The 18,411-nt window shown below is 42.8% G+C and overlaps 2 protein-coding genes across 3 annotated transcripts in view; both read right to left on the reverse strand.

The window, feature by feature from the left end:
- Positions 1-9,662, reverse strand: part of aggf1 (angiogenic factor with G patch and FHA domains 1) — a 42,849-nt gene extending 33,187 nt beyond the window's left edge. Inside the window, exons 1-3 of one of the 2 annotated variants that reach the window (XM_031578488.2) lie at positions 9,519-9,654; positions 6,457-6,566; positions 2,810-3,013 (exon numbers count right to left, since the gene is read on the reverse strand). In XM_031578488.2, coding sequence (XP_031434348.1) covers positions 2,810-2,989 — 180 coding nt within the window. In that variant the 5' untranslated portion in view covers positions 2,990-3,013; positions 6,457-6,566; positions 9,519-9,654. Of the gene's footprint in view, positions 1-2,809; positions 3,014-6,456; positions 6,567-9,518 lie in introns of both variants that reach the window. The other variant, XM_012830037.3, reaches the window with a different exon arrangement.
- A 1,547-nt stretch (positions 9,663-11,209) lies between these two features.
- Positions 11,210-18,411, reverse strand: part of wdr41 (WD repeat domain 41) — a 36,680-nt gene continuing 29,478 nt past the window's right edge. The window contains exons 10-13 of the mRNA XM_031577664.2: positions 18,012-18,133; positions 17,384-17,469; positions 13,520-13,650; positions 11,210-11,681 (exon numbers count right to left, since the gene is read on the reverse strand). Coding sequence (XP_031433524.1) covers positions 11,538-11,681; positions 13,520-13,650; positions 17,384-17,469; positions 18,012-18,133 — 483 coding nt within the window. The 3' untranslated portion in view covers positions 11,210-11,537. The remainder of the gene's footprint in view (positions 11,682-13,519; positions 13,651-17,383; positions 17,470-18,011; positions 18,134-18,411) is intronic.

Raw genomic sequence — 18,411 nt, forward strand, 5'->3', positions numbered from 1 at the left:
AAAAGTATGTAAAACCTTGTCATCATCAGAGTGAGCAACAAGTCATTGTTTGTCCACCGATACTTTATCTCCTATATATTGGCCTTAAAAGATTTGTTCCAATATCAGGTGTTGCATTCATCAAACTGTAAGAGACGAAGGCAAAGTTCCTCAGAACTCAACTGGAATCGAAGAGAAGCGGAAGAAACATGGAGAGAAACTCCACCTAGTTGTGGGAACTGACAAGAGCAATACATGATGATGAATGGAATAAATGTGCATAAAAATAAAGGAAATTAAGAAAGCCATCAAACCACTATATAGGAATACAGTCTCCAGGTCAAAGGTCAACATCACAACTACCGTTTATATAAGAATACAGTCTCCAGGTCAAAGGTCACAACATCACAACTACTGTTTATATAAGAATACAGTCTCCAGGTCAAAATCACAACTACTGTTTATATAAGAATACAGTCTCCAGGTCAAAGGTCAACATCACAACTACTGTTTATATAAGAATACAGTCTCCAGGTCAAAGGTCAATATCACAACTACTGTTTATATAAGAATACAGTCTCCAGGTCAAAGGTCAACATCACAACTACTGTTTATATAAGAATACAGTCTCCAGGTCCAACCAACATCACAAATGAGATGCTGCAACACCTATGGAATACCACCCTGAAAAAACTGCTGGATATCTTCAACCTAAGCAGGAGACAAGGCCAAATACCCCAGTGCTGAAAGGCAGCTAGGATGATGTCTGTTCTGAAGAGAGGGAGGCCCAAGACAAAGGCTCTAAGCTACTGCCCCATCAGCCTGACAAGCTGCGTACACAAGACAGTGAGGTTTCATTTTTTAACCAAGGCATGCAGTGGTACCTGGAAAGCGTCATCATTCCAGAGCAGCCAGTATTCAGAAGATACAGGAGCATGGATTATCAGACAACGCATCATGCACAAGTTATAGAGGACACTTTCCAGGCCCAGGACGCTTTCCCTGGCAGTCTTCATAGACCTGCAGGAGGCTTTCAACAAGGTGTGGAAAGACTGACTTCTTGTGAAGCTCCAACGAAGCAGCATCAGAGGAAATATGTACCAGTGGACCAAATCCTACCTGCACAACCAAAGAGTCAGAGTGCTAGTGGATGGACACAGTAGCCGGAAGGTGCTACTGAGGCAAGGAGTTCTAAAAAGGGGAATACTATTGCCTCCCCATTTCACACTCTTCATCCATAACCTTGTACCAGAGCTGCCCAAGGGAGTCCTGTTAACAGAGGATATGGAGCAGACAAGAAGCATTCCCTCACTGAGCAAAAGAAGAGAATTCAAGGCAGCGATTGCAGCCACTAAGTATATGTCCGGTTCCCGAGCAGAAAAGATACCAGACAAAGATGCCTGCCCATGTAGGGCCTCAGCCCGACAATGCCGATCCTCCACCCTGAGAAAAAGAGATGGAACATCACTGTCTGTACCACCGTCCCCCATTTCACAACAAAGGATGAGCACAGTGACGTAAGAAAGAAAGAAAGCCCTGACGCTGGACATGCTGGAAGAAAGGCACCCCAGGAAGGCAGGAAGCACGGATACAGGCCTAAACAAACGGGTCGGCCACAGAAGCCATCCAGAATGGAGAAGTTGGCGTATATACGTCCAGTTGGCGTATACGTCTAGTTCTGCCAGTTGCAAAGCTGATCCCAGTGTGTTAAAACTGGTCAGTACAGGTACAGCAAGTCAATGCACTGAGGCTGTTAGCTGTATGCTAGTCAGGTACTGTAATGTTAATGTAATGTGTTTCTGTAATCTTAATATGGGCTAAGGACTATAGCTGAAAATTAGCAGGCAACTAGCAAATACTACTACTAGAAACAGCGCCTCTGAAGGAGCAACAGCGCCTCTGAAGGAGCAACAGCGCCTCTGCTTCCTGCATAGCCTGAAAGAAGTGCACCTGTGTTCCTGCATACTGGTGGACTTTTAATGCTGTTAAAGAGCATCAACACCAACACCATTGCAGCTGCTGCATCTCACACCGTAAGGCCCTCTAGCTGGAGGTGAAAACTGCCCAACACACCACCAGTGCCAAGCTGCTGCATCTCACACCGTAAGGCCCTCTAGCTGGAGGTGAAAACTGCCCAACACACCACCAGTGCCAAGCTGCCCAGCATAGAGGATGATCAGAGCATGTCAGAACCACCAAAGTGCTTGAATCTAGTCCCAGATTACTGGAGGTGAAGAAGGAGAAACAGCACCTCTGAAGGCAAACAGGGAAACAACCTGGTGGCTACCAGTTTTGATTAGAATGTTCCATTATTTACATGAATTCAATGTAATGTAATGATACTTTAACAGTAGAGTACAGTTTAGGCTTACCCGAGTTGTCATTTATATTTTTAATGGACCTTTTTTGCAAATATTTGGAAAAAAGAAAGGACTTTATCTCGGCAACTGACGTTTTGGCTATTCTGGTCAATATGAATCTATATACAAAATACTGTTGAAATTGGAGGGGGTGGGGTTTAAATTCCCATTTTTGGGGCCGATCTGACATGGAATGACCCCACAACTAACTACAACTATACACACCAATTAGTGTTTTCCTGCATTTTCCTTTAGTGTTACATTGTAATGCTCCCACAAAACTGCTACTCCCCCCCCCCCCCCCCCCCCCCCCCCCCCCGCTGTCTGCCATCGGTCACATACATTTTTAATGGAAAGGTACTTTACTTGAGGTAATTTCTTAGTCCTACCCCCAGTCCCCACTTATTTCCTATCATCTCTACAGTCTATTTAAATAAAGCCTAGAAATGCCCCGAAGTAAAGTAAAAAACCTGCTGCCGGAGATCTTCATTGTAGTCATCTGTGTTTTCAAGCTGCTGGCTTTGACTGAGTTGATTTTGGAGCTTCTGGAGCTCTGCCCTGCACATCTTCAGCTCACGTTCCAGCACCTCCACCTTCAGCTTCAGGCCACACACATCGACCCCAGGGTCCTCTTCTCTACTGGAAGACATTTTGTTTCAAGCTTGGCCAGATTCCTAGAAGTGAGAGTTTTTGGGTAAACAGGAAGTGACAGTTTGGGTAAACAGGAAGTTAGAAATGTGTCCTCTGCTGGAGCATCATCTGGAGCTTCATTATGGGGTAGAGTTTTTTAGTTTAGTTTAGATTTTTAGTAAATGTGTTACTCCACTTATTTCACGTCGAGAGTGATTTCATTTTATTTTGTTCTGCATTAATTAAATGTAAACACACACAGACACACACACACACACATATGTATACATATCAGGGTTTCCGTTACCTGGTAATAACCAGTTTTTTTGCATGGGGAAATAAATAAATAAATAAATAAATAATAAAAACCTTGCCGGTCAAAATGTCCGGTAATAGTGCTGCTGGAGTGCCGTCACTATAGATGGCTGGCCTGGCTCTTTGGCGTTGCGGTCAGAGTGCAGGTCTGGTACCCTGCAGACTGCTCTCTCTCTAGTCTTCAGAGTGCTTTTACACCTTTAGTTCTTTGGTTACATGTCTATGGTTGCAAAGCAGGACAGTTTGCCGGTTTTTACATCATGTAGGCTATGTTATATTTGAGTTTGTAACATTGAAACTTGCGCCAGTAAGTTGAAGTAAGTAAGCGGCAACCCTGATATTACACACACACGTCAGAATTCAAAAAGACATTGCGGATAACATGATTACACAATTCCCAAAACACATTACAATTTTACACAAATTGAATAAAAATGCTCAGCATTACATATAAAATATGTCGTCATGTTCTCTAAACAATGACAATTACCAAATCCCAAATTCCCAGCCAAAGGGCATTTCATGGGGTCATTGGAGAAAAGGTACATTTCAGAGTCCTGTTATTCACACAGATATTTGATTTAGCTGGATTTCAATGATGACGATTTGACAGGATTTTAGCGTTCTTTGATCATGCTATTGGAGTAGTTGTCAGGGCAACCAGTTTATTAGTGCAAACTGGCTCAGGAATAGGCTTGTTTGTGTAAACACGTTAAAACCACAGTATGACACGAGTCAACACGAGAAGCCTTACTTACTTAGTAATGCCATTAAGTCATGAGCACCAGTCGAATAAAGAATTCATCAGAAATAACATTTTAGTTTTATCTCTGCCGAGTTCACCAAAATCAATTGAAAGTCCTGACATAGGTCTAGAAGTTCACGTGAGATTAAATCATTTTTGCCCAGGGCTTCTATGAATTCAAAGTATACCACATTTTATAAAGTCAATAAATGAATAATTTGTATTTGAAAGCTTTAGAAGCAATTAATAGTAATTATTTGAAAAATCATAGTTGACTGTATGCAGGCCTATACATTTAATTTATCACCAACTTTTTATTTATTTTACTTATTGTGCATCTTGAACATACACTATATGGACACAAGTATTTGGCCACACCTGTTTTTCAGGGTTTGGGCTAGGCCCCTTATCTCCGGTGAAGGGCAATCTTAATGCTTCAGCATACCAAGACATTTTGGACAATGCTATGCTTCCAACTTTGTGGCAACAGTTTGGGGAAGGCCCTTTTCTATTCCATGATGACTGTGCCCCAGTGCACAAAGCAAGGACTATAAAGACATGGTTTGATGAGTTTGGTGTGGAAGAACTTGACTAGCCCGCGCAGAGCCCTGACCTCAACCCCATCGAGCATATTTGGGATGAACTGGAACGGAGATTGCGAGCCAGGCCTTCTCGCCCCACATCAGTGCCTTACCTCATAAATGCTCTACAGCAGGGGTTTTCAACCGGGGGTCCGTGGCCGGCATTGCAGGGGGTCCGCGACATGAGCCTATGTTGGTCAGTTCGCCATTGAATTTTTGTATTCTTAATAAATTCGCTTTGATATTTCGACACATTTCCAGATTACTCTTGAATATCGTGAAAAATATCGAAGAAATTACACTGACAAGTGCAACAGGCGGAATATGTGCGCGGGGGAAGGGGGCGTGGCGATGGCGGTTAGTGATCTACCCTGATAACTGCACATATTTAAGTGTTATAGGCAGAATATCTGTGTAGGGGGAGATCGCGTGGCGGCAGCGGTTACAAACACGCACACCCGTGCAGGCACATCAGTGGGCCGCAAATTACTTTCTAGTCAGAATGGTGGTCCCTGGGACAAAACCAGTTGAAAACCCCTGCTCTACAGAATGAATGGGCACCGATTCCCACAGAAACACTCCAAAATCTTGTGGAAAGCCTTCCAAGAAGAGTGTAAGCTGTTATAGCTGCAAAAGGGGGACCAACTCCATATTAAAGTATATGTATTTGAATACAATGTCATTACAGTCCCTGTTGGTGTAATGGTCAGGCGTCCAAATACTTTTGGTCAATATAGTGTACCTTTGCCTCTAGTTTAAGATTAGCCTACTTTTGGCTAGTCATGCACTTGCTGATCATAGTTCAAGGTTCAATACATAGGCCTATGCCCTTTCCCTATCACAGGAGTTTTTATTTTATTTTTATTTATTTATCTCAGACAACCTAGTGTCACTGTTAGAATCATGGTCACACTTTCATTGGCAGAACCAAGTTGGCTGCGGCTTCTGATCCTCAATTAGCTGTTCGGTCTTTTTATCATATTATCTGGAATTTGCTAAGCTACGTACAAAGAATGGAACTCAGGACTTAAAGGGCTGTTTTTGTGCTGGCAGTGCCCATTTGCAATAGATATCCCACGCAGCTCACCACAGACAGCAATCAGCACGCTCGGAGGAAAAAACGCCCTCTGTATAGAACATACATTCAGTTCAACAAACTTGGAACAGCACCACACTCGTCAAGGTCACTTCCGTCCTGCCAACCAATCAAAATTGAGAAGGGGCAGAGGATACAATGTTAACTGTGTTAGCATGTCTTAATATCAAAAGGCTACCATAACTAAAATATAAAGAATACCATAAAGTCTGGTGGGACATGGTAAGTTTTGTTGGGATGCCAAGTGAGTTTTTTTTTTTTATTTGTCATCATATTTTTAATCTGTTGAGTACTGAATGTTAGCTACAATTTAGTTTGGCTACTTAGATAGTTGGCAAAACAAGTGCAACTAGACCGTTTTCTGACTAGTTTCTCTGAAAATAAGGTTGATGGCACTGTCAGCACAAAAAAAACGCTACGGGTGCCCTAATAGGACATGTCGTCAAGGCTACACACAAGAACTGCAAGGGGCCCAATAAAGCAAATATAAACTAAAAAATGATGAAGCTTGCTGCAAATGTGATCAAACTTGGTGAATACATGGCTGCATACATGTCACTCAAACCTGCCATTTTGTATCTGTAATACCTTGACAAGGAGCTGGGTTACATTAAGTTAGATACATTAGATAGCCCTAAACGCCTGGCTTTAACCCCTTGTTTAAGGGATAGACCTATTTTTAGATATTTTTGGGTTCAAATTGTTACTAACTGTAAAGAAAACTGTAGGAATTGACTGTCAGTGTTTTACCTCTCTCTTCTTCCAGTGTCTGACGTGGCACCCCATTCAGTGTCTGTAGTCAATTATCGAAGGGAGGCCAATCGACTACGGTAGGCCAATCAACTACTGGCACTGAGGTGCTAGGTAAACAGACATAAACACACTGGACCACTGTCGTTAAATGTCCCTACACACAGAGAAATAGAGGCAATTGTTCATAATTGTTCATTATTGTTCATACCAAGTACTACCAGAGCAGGGGCGTCCCTCTCTACCTTCAAGAAGCTTTTGAAGACCCAACTCTTCAGCGAGCACCTCCCTTCCTAACTGGCACCTGACTAGCGCTTAACTTGCACTTCAGCAGCAGCAACTTCCTGCACTTCTTTTTCCTAGGTCGTTGTTTTCTAATTCTCATGTAAAGTAGTATTTATTGTTACACCATGCTTTTTATTGCTCTTAGCTTGACTGTTCTCTCCCTTGTACGTCGCTTTGGACAAAAGCGTCTGCTAAATGACTAAATGTAAATGTAAATGTTCATAATTGTATTGAATGCTGAATCCAAAACGTTCCCACAGAATGTTTTGAAACACGCAGTGTCTCTCCAAATTTGCTTCTCACTGTCTAGCTAGCGTTTGCCATTGTCAAGTTGGAGCTAAAATCATTTTGTTTCAGCTTCCCCTCTCTTCTCCAGCTTCTATTTGCATACAGAGCGCTGGTATGAGATACAGGGTTGTGCTGTGGATCTGAATGGTCAACGTGCGTAGTCAGCAGCGCAGTAATCAAGATTTCAAAATGATAGGAAATTGTTAAGAGTTGTCTGTAACCAAACCATACCACTCTGAGCCAAGCGACACCATATTGTCCATTCTTTTTTTGCTTAAGCATATCGATAGCAACATCTTTATTTTTGCTAGACAAGACAACTCTTTACTCCTCTTTACTGCACCCTGCGTTTACATTTTTTTTAAAATATAATCAGCTCTAGCATCTAAAACATCTGATTTCTGACCTATGAAAATATTGCGGCTATCAAATCCTTTGGTAATCAATGTGTTTACTTAACTCAACTGCGTGGTTGTTGTGAGAACATTTGTGATCCCCAATCAGTAAAACGAATTCACCTTGTGAAATTGGGGACGCATTACCTAAGTGACTTTCTTTGTAGCCTGTTAAGGACAATTTAGGCTTCTGCGTAGAATCTACGACACCCTGTACCCTACGCTGTAGCTTGACGTGCAGCTCAGCCGAAGTGTGGGGTATACACATCGCAGTGATGCAGAGATAATGAGTTTAAAATCTAAACATGTATTTTACTGAACAGCATTGAATGCAGGGTCTGTCAAGCAGTTATTTACTTATATAATTTGATTATCAAAGGAAGGCACTCTCTTTTGAGTGACCACTCCAGAACCACAGGGTAGGCCAATCAACTACAGGCACTGAATGGGGTACTATGTCAGAGACCAGGAGATCGAGACAGCTAAAACACTGACTGTACTGGACAGTTATTGAGGTACACAGATGCAGGTGTATCTCTGTAAGGATCCTTTCCATGTTGTCCGACCCTCATAATAACATTAACGAGCCTGTCAGTAGCAAAAAACAAGCGGTTTACTTTGACGTGCCAGATGGTAGCACCCATGGGTTTTGGCCTCCTTGCTACTACGCTGACCTCTCATGCCCAAGGTTGCTAGTTTGGGTCAGGTGCAGGACTGTGCTTGTCTGCACGGGTTCCATTAGTGCCATGTCTCAGATGGGAGAGGTTTAGGGGGTGAGTGTAACAGTAGCCAGCGGGGTACAGTGCTGTTCAGTGAATAAATGTCACTCCCCGATACCTTATTCAAGCAAATGCTAGCACCAAAGATGTCACCCTTGAAACCTAGGCCTCGAAGCTTGGATCAAAAACTTGAAGCAACTTCCCATCAGAGTTCCATATCAAGGCTTGTATTGTTTTGGTGAAATGACCGTCACGCATGACATTCAAAACCGTGATCAACCGCTGGTTCAAGAAAAGGTTCAATTTGGGTGCGCTTCAACTATTTCATTTACATTTGTACATTTGTACATTTAGTCATTTAGCAGATGCTTTTATCCAAAGCGACTTACACATGTATACACATTTTACATTTACACTGATGGCACACTGCACATCAGGAGCAATTAGGGGTTCAGTGTCTTGCTCAAGGACGCTTCGACAGGGAATCGAACTAGCAACCTTCTGATTACTAAACGACTTCTCTACCCCCTGTAGTAAGTTAACTACCTAAAAGGCATGCAAAAACCTTGCAAACACCACCAACAGCCCAGCTGACACTGATAAAAGCTTGCCAACACACCAACTGGTGTCTTTTGGCAGTATAGCTGCCAATGTCATGTGTGTGAAAGCTTTTTATCCATTTTTGCAGGGTGTTCCAGCCCGGTACACAGAACTACATAGGGCATATCCTGGATAGCTAGTGGGGAAGACACAGGTGTTTATCTGTCCTTCACATGACCATATGCTATCAAAATGAATTTGAGGATGGTACCAAAACTAGTTGCCTATAAAACCATACCTCAAAAAGTGTAAAATTGTTGCATGGTGTTACTTTAAAGGTTATAGATTACAGCAGTGAAGGAATGTTGCCTTGGTCAGTCAAACTCGTAAATAAACGAATAATTGAAATCCTGTTAAGTTATATACTGATCTGTGCTAATTGAGTATTTTACGTTCTCCGTACATTAGTTGTTTTGCATTTTCCCAACCCGGGGAGAAGTCATCTTGAACACTTAACGCAGTAACAATTGACAACAAGCAGAAAGCATGTCCTGTGTGAAGAATGGACGTCTCTATCGCTTTCGTTTGAACCCAAGAAGCCGATTAGGCTAGCCAGTTAAGTTAAGCAGAAACCTCGTTAACTGACTAGGCTACAATTGTATTCGAAACATTTTCGATAGTTTTATCTGGACCAACACTGTGTCCCACTGACGTTGACCGTTTCATAATGAAAATAGCGTTAATCGAATTGCGCCGCGTCTCATTTGAAAACTTCAGGAATGGTATTTCACCGTATTTTTCTGAAAAATAAAGACACTTGAGTAAGCATACTTACTTGTATGAAAATGCAGGAAGTTACAGTTGCCAAGCTTGAGTTAATAGTAATTCTTTCCAAGTCTCTCTCCCTTGTCAACACAATAATATATCTCGCAGAGCTGTGTGAATCCAGCGCCAATAGCGGGGGGAACCGGATGTTAGCTATTGCGGTTGAAATTAGCATGGATTTCAAAAGAAAAGTCACTGATAAAAACTAGTATACAATTATCTTTATATCATAACTAGTATTATTATTACTAGCAGTATTTTAAAGCACTATGACACAACATACATTTTCAAAGTAATACGTTACACTAGATAGATTTTCAGATTGATGAAAAGCATCAGATGAATAATACATTAGACTCAAAAATCACTTATAGTACAAGGCCTTTAACAATGGCCTACTCAGGAACTGTGTGACCTGGAAAACAACTTGTGCCCTCTTGATATGGGGGTGAAGTGAAATCCTTTAAAAAAAACGTTAAGATATTCTGGCATCAAAGGCCCTAGTCTCATTATATACAGTAAATCTACAGTAATCTATTCAACTTCAATGTGGCCAAGAAAACAAAACCTAAGGCCCCTTGACATGTTGGTTAAATTAGAACCTCATAACATTACCTTTTAGAAAATATATAGATATTGAGGCCTGAATCACCTTTGTGGGTAGCAGGGCATAATAAGCACAGACTGAATCTTATCATGAGTCCATTACAGATTGACTACACTTCATCTCCAAATTGTGTGGCTGGAAAAACAACGTGTGCTCCCTTGATATTGGGCCAATATGAAATCCTCACAGCCTGCCCTTTCAGAAAATATACTGATATTGAGACCTGAATCCCCTTTGAGACTACAAGAGCACTACAGGCCCCAGCCCACAGTAAATACCTGTTGATGAAATTACATTTGTGTTTTTCAGCCTCTGGATATGAACATGATCAGCTTCCGTGTTCCATCTACTGTTGGCTCAGGAAGCCCCCGAGGCCAATGGATGAGGCATCAGTGAAGGAAGCCCCCAAGGCCAATGGATGAGGCATCAGTGAAGGAAGCCCCCAAGGCCAAAGGATGAGGCATCAGTGAATTGTTATGTTGATTGTTTCCACTCCCCTTCTGCCACAAATATCCTGAATATTGCTGAATATCCTCAAAATATGCCGTGACTTAACGCTGAAATCTTGACAGGGACCGGAAAGTAACTAAATGCTTTCCACAACAGACTGTGTGGCACTGGCACCCATCCAAAGGCAGTCGCGAGAGGGCATTTTATTCTATCCCTATATTTATCCTTTGTACCTTTATATCTTTTTCAAACGCTGCCTGTGGAAGTGACAACCAACAGTTTGTTGAATGGGACAAACGGAGGTATGAGTATGAGGGAATGGGGCTTCCATGTTTGTTTGTTGAGTATTATTGTGCAATCCATCTCAGGCCTCTCTTATGGAGGTGCAATCCATCTCAGGCCTCTCATTTGGAGGTGCAATCCAGCTGAGGCCTCTCTTATGAAGGTGTAATCCTGGTTACTTTACTAGGTGGAAGGAGCTAGATGACTGACAAGATCCCACAAGCAATTGCTTCCAATGAAACACTAGTCAAACACCTCTTGGATAGTATTTGGGCAAGAAAAGGTGTTGCCGCTTACTGTGCCCATAAGGGGGCACTAAAGAGGTTTCAGACGGTGAGGGAAGAAAAGCAGCAAGACTTCTACAGATTTCTCCAAATCCTCTATCATTTATTTACAAATGTATTCAGCACATAAAATACAAAAATCAGTTTTGAAGCATTTAGCAGTTATACATAGAGACAACGACTGTGTTGTACCAGAACATCACAATATTCAAATTAGGTTCAGGCTGTACGTAAAAGTGTAATTAGTGTACTTTTATATTTATTAAGTGTATTTATGTGATAATACACATAGAAAACATACAGATAAAAAAAAACAATTAGAATATTAAATATGTCCGTAAAGAATTGACAAAACATGCAGAGGTTGACTATGACTACGAGCTGGTGGTAGTCTGTGAGCATCTGTTCATGACAGACCCTGATTCTCCTCCAGTTTCTGGAACAGCTCCAGGCCACGCAGGTGCGACTGCCTCTCCCCGTCTCTCCACACTATCAGCAGGTGGTCAGTGGAGCACGTCACCAAGCCTCTCTCGCCAAAATTCAGGAACATCTGTGCAAAGAATCGCATTAAAATCACTGAAAAACCATCTTGCACACAATTCATTCATTTGATTGAAATCAAAACGAAAAAAGAAATGCAGGGTTTTCTCCAACAGACATATTACAACCATAAGTAAACTACTGGATCATGTACTGTGGTGCAAGAAACATTTTTGACAGTTTGTTCCATTTCTGAAAACTGCATAAATATGACCCAAAATGTGATGTTTAGTTTATAGAAGCAAATATAATATTTATTCACAGAAAATAGTATACATACTACTTGAGTGACCAAATAATCCAGCATTAAATGACCTAAGCATAAAAAAGTATCTGAATCCTTCCAATAAATAGTATGAATCTAGGGTTAGGTTCAAATGACGTAAAACGTTTTCTGCAGCTGATGATCAGTCCCGCAACAGGTGGAAAGACCTCCATCTTGGGAATTTTGCTTTCCTACATAATCTCCCAGCTTCAGGTTTTGTCACTATGTTTCTATTGGATTAAGGTCTAAACAATGACTCAGTGATTTTAAAAAACAACATTTCCTCTGCCTTAACCACTGCTTAGTAGACCAACTTTATTTATTCAACTCTGTTGAGCTCAGCTCATGGATGGATTTCATGGCACAATGCAATTGCCAAAACAATACCATTTTCTCAAGGCGCTTTACAGAGCTCAGTGCCTGGACCCCCTTAGAGCAAGCACAATGGTGACAGGGGCAAGAAAAAAACTCCCTGTTAATCGGGCAGAAACCTTAAGCAGAACCACGGCACATAAGGGGGGGGGGGCATCTGATTGAGGTCGGCCGGGAAGATATGCAGTGCAATGCAGAATTCAAAGCTCTGTAAACGATGACAGCACCGTGAACATTATGTCATCCGCAGTAATGAATACGTTTGTGTCGTGTATTCCCACCCTATTGTAGCCTATTTAACGGGATGCTACGGAGCACAAACCTCCACGAGAGCTGTGTAAAATATGCAAGGTTTCATGCCAGATAACCTGGCTATGAACTATCCTATCTACCGTAGGGAACCATCTTACCAGTTGGTAGCTGCTAGTGTGTGTACTATGAACTCATGAAGTGAATATGAACCCATGTTAATATGAAACTGCAAAAGCATCCATTGGGTTTCTACCCATTGTAGCTTTTTATGCAATACAAACTACACACTGTGCCTTTAATACAAACTACACACTGTGCCTTTAATACGTTGCACAGGCACCCTAAGGGTTTCCACCTTTTCCTATAAAATTGTATAAGTTAAATTGACATGTAACATCAGCTAGATAACTGACTATCATTTCATGCAAAAGGAACTCTGCCATTGAACCATTTAAGGTCATTTAAAAGTTGCCTTAGCTAGCTGGATAGTTAGCTAGCATAGCAGCTACACAATCATAGCAATCAGGAAACACCGTTTGCAGCATAGACTGAAGCAATGTTCGAATTTCTCAAAATCAGCTCACCAATAAAAGGCAATTTTGGGTTCAAAATGATCACAACCACTTGCAGATGATGTCAAATGGCTTCTCACAGACATTAAATTATCCTGAGAGAAATAATGGGACATTGACTGAATGAAGGAGGTGAGGTCCCCCTCCCCCTTGCCCTTCTCAAACATGTTGATTCAATAAAGTATATTTCATTGAAATGCCCACTAAAGTATGCAAAATTAAATAATGTAATGCAGTTTATAAACAATGAGGTTGGTTTTGAGAAAATACGGTCATTATTTTATATATAAAACGATTTTACACTTTTTATAATATTCAGATTTTCTAAAAATCTGATGATCGATAACAAAATGGCCATATGGTTAGGGCCTGTATGAATGTGTGTACCTGCACCGCTCCAGAATGGCCGATTAAATCACCCATCAACTCCAGGGTCTTGAGGCCTGGGGCTTCTGGAAACCTTTTTGGAGAAGGACCTTGCTTGTTGGGCCGGCCGAAGGACCACATTCCAAAAAAGCCTAGGAAAAGTGGAGTAGATCAGAATCAGAATCAGAATCAGAAAGGTTTTTACTGCCAAGTAGGTTTTCACCTACGAGGAATTCTTTGTGGTACAATGGTGCAAACAATAAACATACACAATAAACAATAAACAATACACATATTAGGTTACAGCAGGAGTGTGCAAAAAAGGGATTAGAGTCCGTGTTGGGGGGCGGGGGTCCCGGGCCTTGTTGATGAGGCCAACCGCAGACGGGAAGAAGCTGCTCAGGTGGCGTGAGGTTTTGGTCCTGATGGACCGCAGCCTTCTGCCGGAGGGGAGTGGCACAAGGAGTTTGTGTCCAGGGTGGGAGGGATCAGCCATAATCTTCCCTGCACGCCTCAGGGTCCTGGATGCATACAAATCCTGGAGAGATGGCAAATTGCAGCCAATCACCTTCTCCGCAGAACGAATGACACGCTGCAGTCTGCTTTTGTCTTTGGCAGTGGCAGCAGCGTACCAGATGGTGATGGAGGAGGTGAGGATGGACTCAATGATGGAGGTGTAAAAGTTCACCATCATTGCCTTTGGCAGGTTGAATTTCTTCAGCTGCCGCAGGAAGTACATCCTCTGATGTGCCTTTTTGGTGAGGGAGATGATGTTTAGCTCCCACTTGAGGTCCTGGGAGATGATGGTGCCCAGGAAGCGGATGGACTCCACACTGTCAACTGGGGCGTCACTCAGGGTGATGGGGTTGGGAGGGGCTGGGTTCTTCCTGAAATCGACAACCATCTCCACTGTTTTCAGTGCGTTGAGCTCCAGATTGTTCTGTCCACACCAGGTCACCAGATGGTCAATCTCCCACCTGTAGGCAGACTCATCACCACCAGAGATGAGCCCAATGAGGGTGGTGTCGTCCGCGAACTTGAGGAGCTTGACGGACTGGTGACTGGAGGTGCAGCTGTTGGTGTACAGGGAGAAGAGAAGAGGGGAAAGAACGCAGCCTTGAGGGGAACCGGTGCTGATGGTCCGGGGGTCAGAGACATGTTTTCCCAGCCGCACGTGCTGCCTCCGGTCAGACAGGAAGTCTGTGATCCACCTGCAGATGGAGTCAGGCACACTCAGCCGGAGAAGCTTGTCCTGTAGCAGAGCCGGGATGATAGTATTGAAGGCAGAGCTGAAGTCCACAAACAGGATCCTGGTATAGGTTCCTGAGGTGTCCAGGTGCTGGAGGATGGAGTGAAGGGCCATGTTTACTGCATCGTCTACAGACCTGTTAGCTCTGTAGGCAAACTGGAGGGGATCCAGTAGAGGGTCAGTGATGGCTTTGAGATGCCGCAACACAAGCCGCTCAAATGACTTCATCACAACAGAGGTCAGAGCAACGGGTCTGTAGTCATTAAGTCCACTGATCTTTGTTTTTTTGGGGACGGGGATGATGGTCGAGGTTTTGAAACAGGCTGGTACGTGGCATGACTTCAGTGAGGAGTTAAAAATGTCTGTAAACACCGGTGACAGCTGTTCAGCACAGTGCTTTAGGATGGATGGAGAGACAGAGTCTGGCCCGGTTGCTTTGCGGGGGTTCTGTCTCCTAAAGAGTCTGAAGACGTCCCTCTCCATAATGGATAGAGTCGTCACTGTGGTGGGGGAGAAGGGGGGGTGCTCTGAGGTGGGCAGCTGTGGAGAGGCGTAGGCCTCTGCTGTGGTGGGGAAGGTGAAGCTGATGGGCTGGAGCTGGTGGGTGGTGTCACAGGGGATGGTATCAGGACTGTCCCATTGTCTTTCGAAGCGACAGTAAAACTCGTTCAAGTCATTGGCCAGGCGTGGGTCGTTAGTGGAGTGGGGGGCTCTAGGCTTAAAGTTTGTTATCTGCCTAAGCCCTTACCAGACAGAAGCAGAGTCGTTGACTGAGAACTGGTGTTGGAGTTTCTCAGAGTAAAGACGTTTAGCATCTCGCACCTCCTTGCTACACATGTATTTTGTGTCAATAAACCTGTCTCTGTCCCCACTCCTGAATGCCTCTTCCTTCTCCAACCTTAACTTTCTGAGTTTAGCTGTGAACCAGGGTTTGTCGTTGTTATAACTCACCCTGGTGCGTGATGGTAAACAGCTGTCCTCACAGAAGCTGATATATGATGTCACAGCTTCTGTGTACTCATCCAGACTGTTGGTAGCGGTCCTGAAGACATCCCAATCAGTACAGTCCAAGCACGCCTGAAGATCCTCCACAGCTTCACTGGTCCACTGCTTAGATGTCCTCACAACAGGTTTGCAGAGTTTTAATTTCTGCCTGTATGCAGGGATCAAATGGACCATGACGTGGTCAGAGTTGATAAAAAAAGATTCCAGATCAGGAGAACAGTACTCTTGAATCACTGTCACATCCTTGCACCAGCCACTGTTAGTGTAGAAACAGATTCCTCCACCTTTCGTCTTGCCGGAAAGTTCTGTGTGGCGGTCCGCTCTGAAGAGTTGGAAGCCTGCCAGCTGCAGCGCAGAGTCCGGTATTAATCCACACAGCCACGTCTCCGTGAAGCACAAAACGGAAGAAAGGGAAAAGTCCCTGCTAGACCTGATGAGAAGGCACAGTTCATCCATTTTGTTGCTAAGTGAGCGGACGTTGGAGAGGAGTATACTCGGTAGAGGCGACCGAATGCCTCTCCTCCTAAAGCGCACCAGGGCTCCAGCGCGTTTACCTCTCCGTCTCCGTCTCACTGTGTGTCCAAGGCCTTTGATTTGTAGGTCTGATAAATCCACGGAAGAGGCGAGAAAGTTGGGACATAAAACAGATGGTGTTGAGTCCCTGATATTTAGTAGCTCTTCTCTCGTGAAAATAATCCGCGATATTATTATTATCGCCATAGCAACACAATAACAAAATAAGAAAATAAGGAAAAAAATCCAAGTTGAGTCGTAATAAACAGAATTAAAGACTCAAAACAATACAGTGGCTGACAATACAACAAAATAATCCGAGTTGATTCGCAAAAAAACAGAATTAAATATTAATTAGAGACTAAAAACAAACATAGAAGTGTGCACCAACACACCTAGGCAGCCATACGAGGCGCCATCACCATGATGGATGAGAGTTAAACCTTCTCTCTCAGACTGTTGAAACTAAAGGATGTATACCCATCTAAACCTTCTCTCTCAGACTGTTGAAACTAAAGGATGTATACCCATCTAAACCTTCTCTCTCAGACTGTTGAAACTAAAGGATGTATACCCATCTAAACCTTCTCTCTCAGACTGTTGAAACTAAAGGATGTACACCCATCTAAACATAAGACTTTACCATTCAAATCACTGCTAGACTGTAAACGACACGTAGTGTTAGCCAACTACATAACTTTTAAGGGTATCAACTGTAGCTTAAAATTGTTAGGGTGAACCAAACGGACAAATGAATGATTGTTGATAAAAGAACATGAATCACTGTTGATAAAATGATCAAATGAAAATGAAGAATAGCTCACAGCCTGCAGCATGCAGCTGTATTGGAACTCAAAACGTGTCCATTGGATATCAGTCCAAATGGGTTTGTTTCATTGGACATCAGTACAAATGGGTCTAACACTGTCAAACTGATGGAGTGGGCCGAGAAATCCTTCTTTGACTGGGTGGCTGAAAAGAAAAACTAAATTGGGAGAGGAAGCCATCTGAAATATTTAAAGGAAACTGGAAATGATCGTTCTTGGTTGTAGACTCCTTGAGGATGAAACTTATCAGCATATTTGGCCTTCAATCAAATGAAAATCTAAGATCCTCACCTGCTGTGGTAGGTTCAGCAAGGAGAAGGGGTTCCTGAAGTTCCCACATCTTAACACTTCCATCCTCTGAGCATGACATCAGCTTACTGCAATAATACACATATACAGTTCATTAGACACGTTTTTCCACCAGGCCAAAGAGGACGGTTGGAATTTGAAATGTTATGTAAGGATTTCAAACCAAAGCATGCCAGAGCAGCCTGGTGTGGTGTTGTTACACAGATTGCTTCAATTTCAGTACATACATTATATGTGCCATTATCAATGAGTCTACGTACACCAAATAAGCTCATCGAATTCTATTTTGTAGCTTTTTGAGATATTACAATGTTTCAGTTGGTTAGGCCCCTATGGACGAAACGCATCCAAAGAATATCGCTATGACTGAGTGCATCAACTTTCGTTAAGTTTGGACCTTTACATCACAACCCAAAGACCCTCAGAACCAACTGGGTTCCTTTTAGGCCTAGTACCTTTGAGACAGCAGCTTGGTGTGTAAAATGTCAGAGTCGTACCTTTGAGACAGCAACTTGGTGTGTAAAATGTCAGAGTCGTATATAAGAATACAGTCTCCAGGTTCTAGTACCTTTGAGACAGCAGCTTGGTGTGTAAAATGTCAGAGTCGTACCTTTGAGACAGCAGCTTGGTGTGTAAAATGTCAGAGTCGTGGGCCAGCTTCCTGCATGCCACCATACACTTTTTTTGGACATTGTAAACATATAGTCCACTTCCCACCGCTGCAACAACAAGCTGTGAGCAGAGGAAACAGGAAATGATTACAGGAGAGCCATAATCTAGTGAGATCGTACTACATTTAGTCCACGAAGATGACATTCTCTGACAATTCTTTTTGGCTGCAATGTACTTATTATTATGTAATACATTTCCAGGGCATTTTGTGTTGATCTGTATTTCTACTATTTCTACATTTTTCTCAGAGAAATATCTAAGATCTCTTAGCCAAAAGGTGTCATGATGCTATAACCCATGTCCTATTCACCTGACCAATATTGTAGGGATGCACGATA

Source organism: Clupea harengus, chromosome 12 (genome assembly GCF_900700415.2).
Source record: "Clupea harengus chromosome 12, Ch_v2.0.2, whole genome shotgun sequence".
NCBI lineage: Eukaryota > Metazoa > Chordata > Actinopteri > Clupeiformes > Clupeidae > Clupea > Clupea harengus.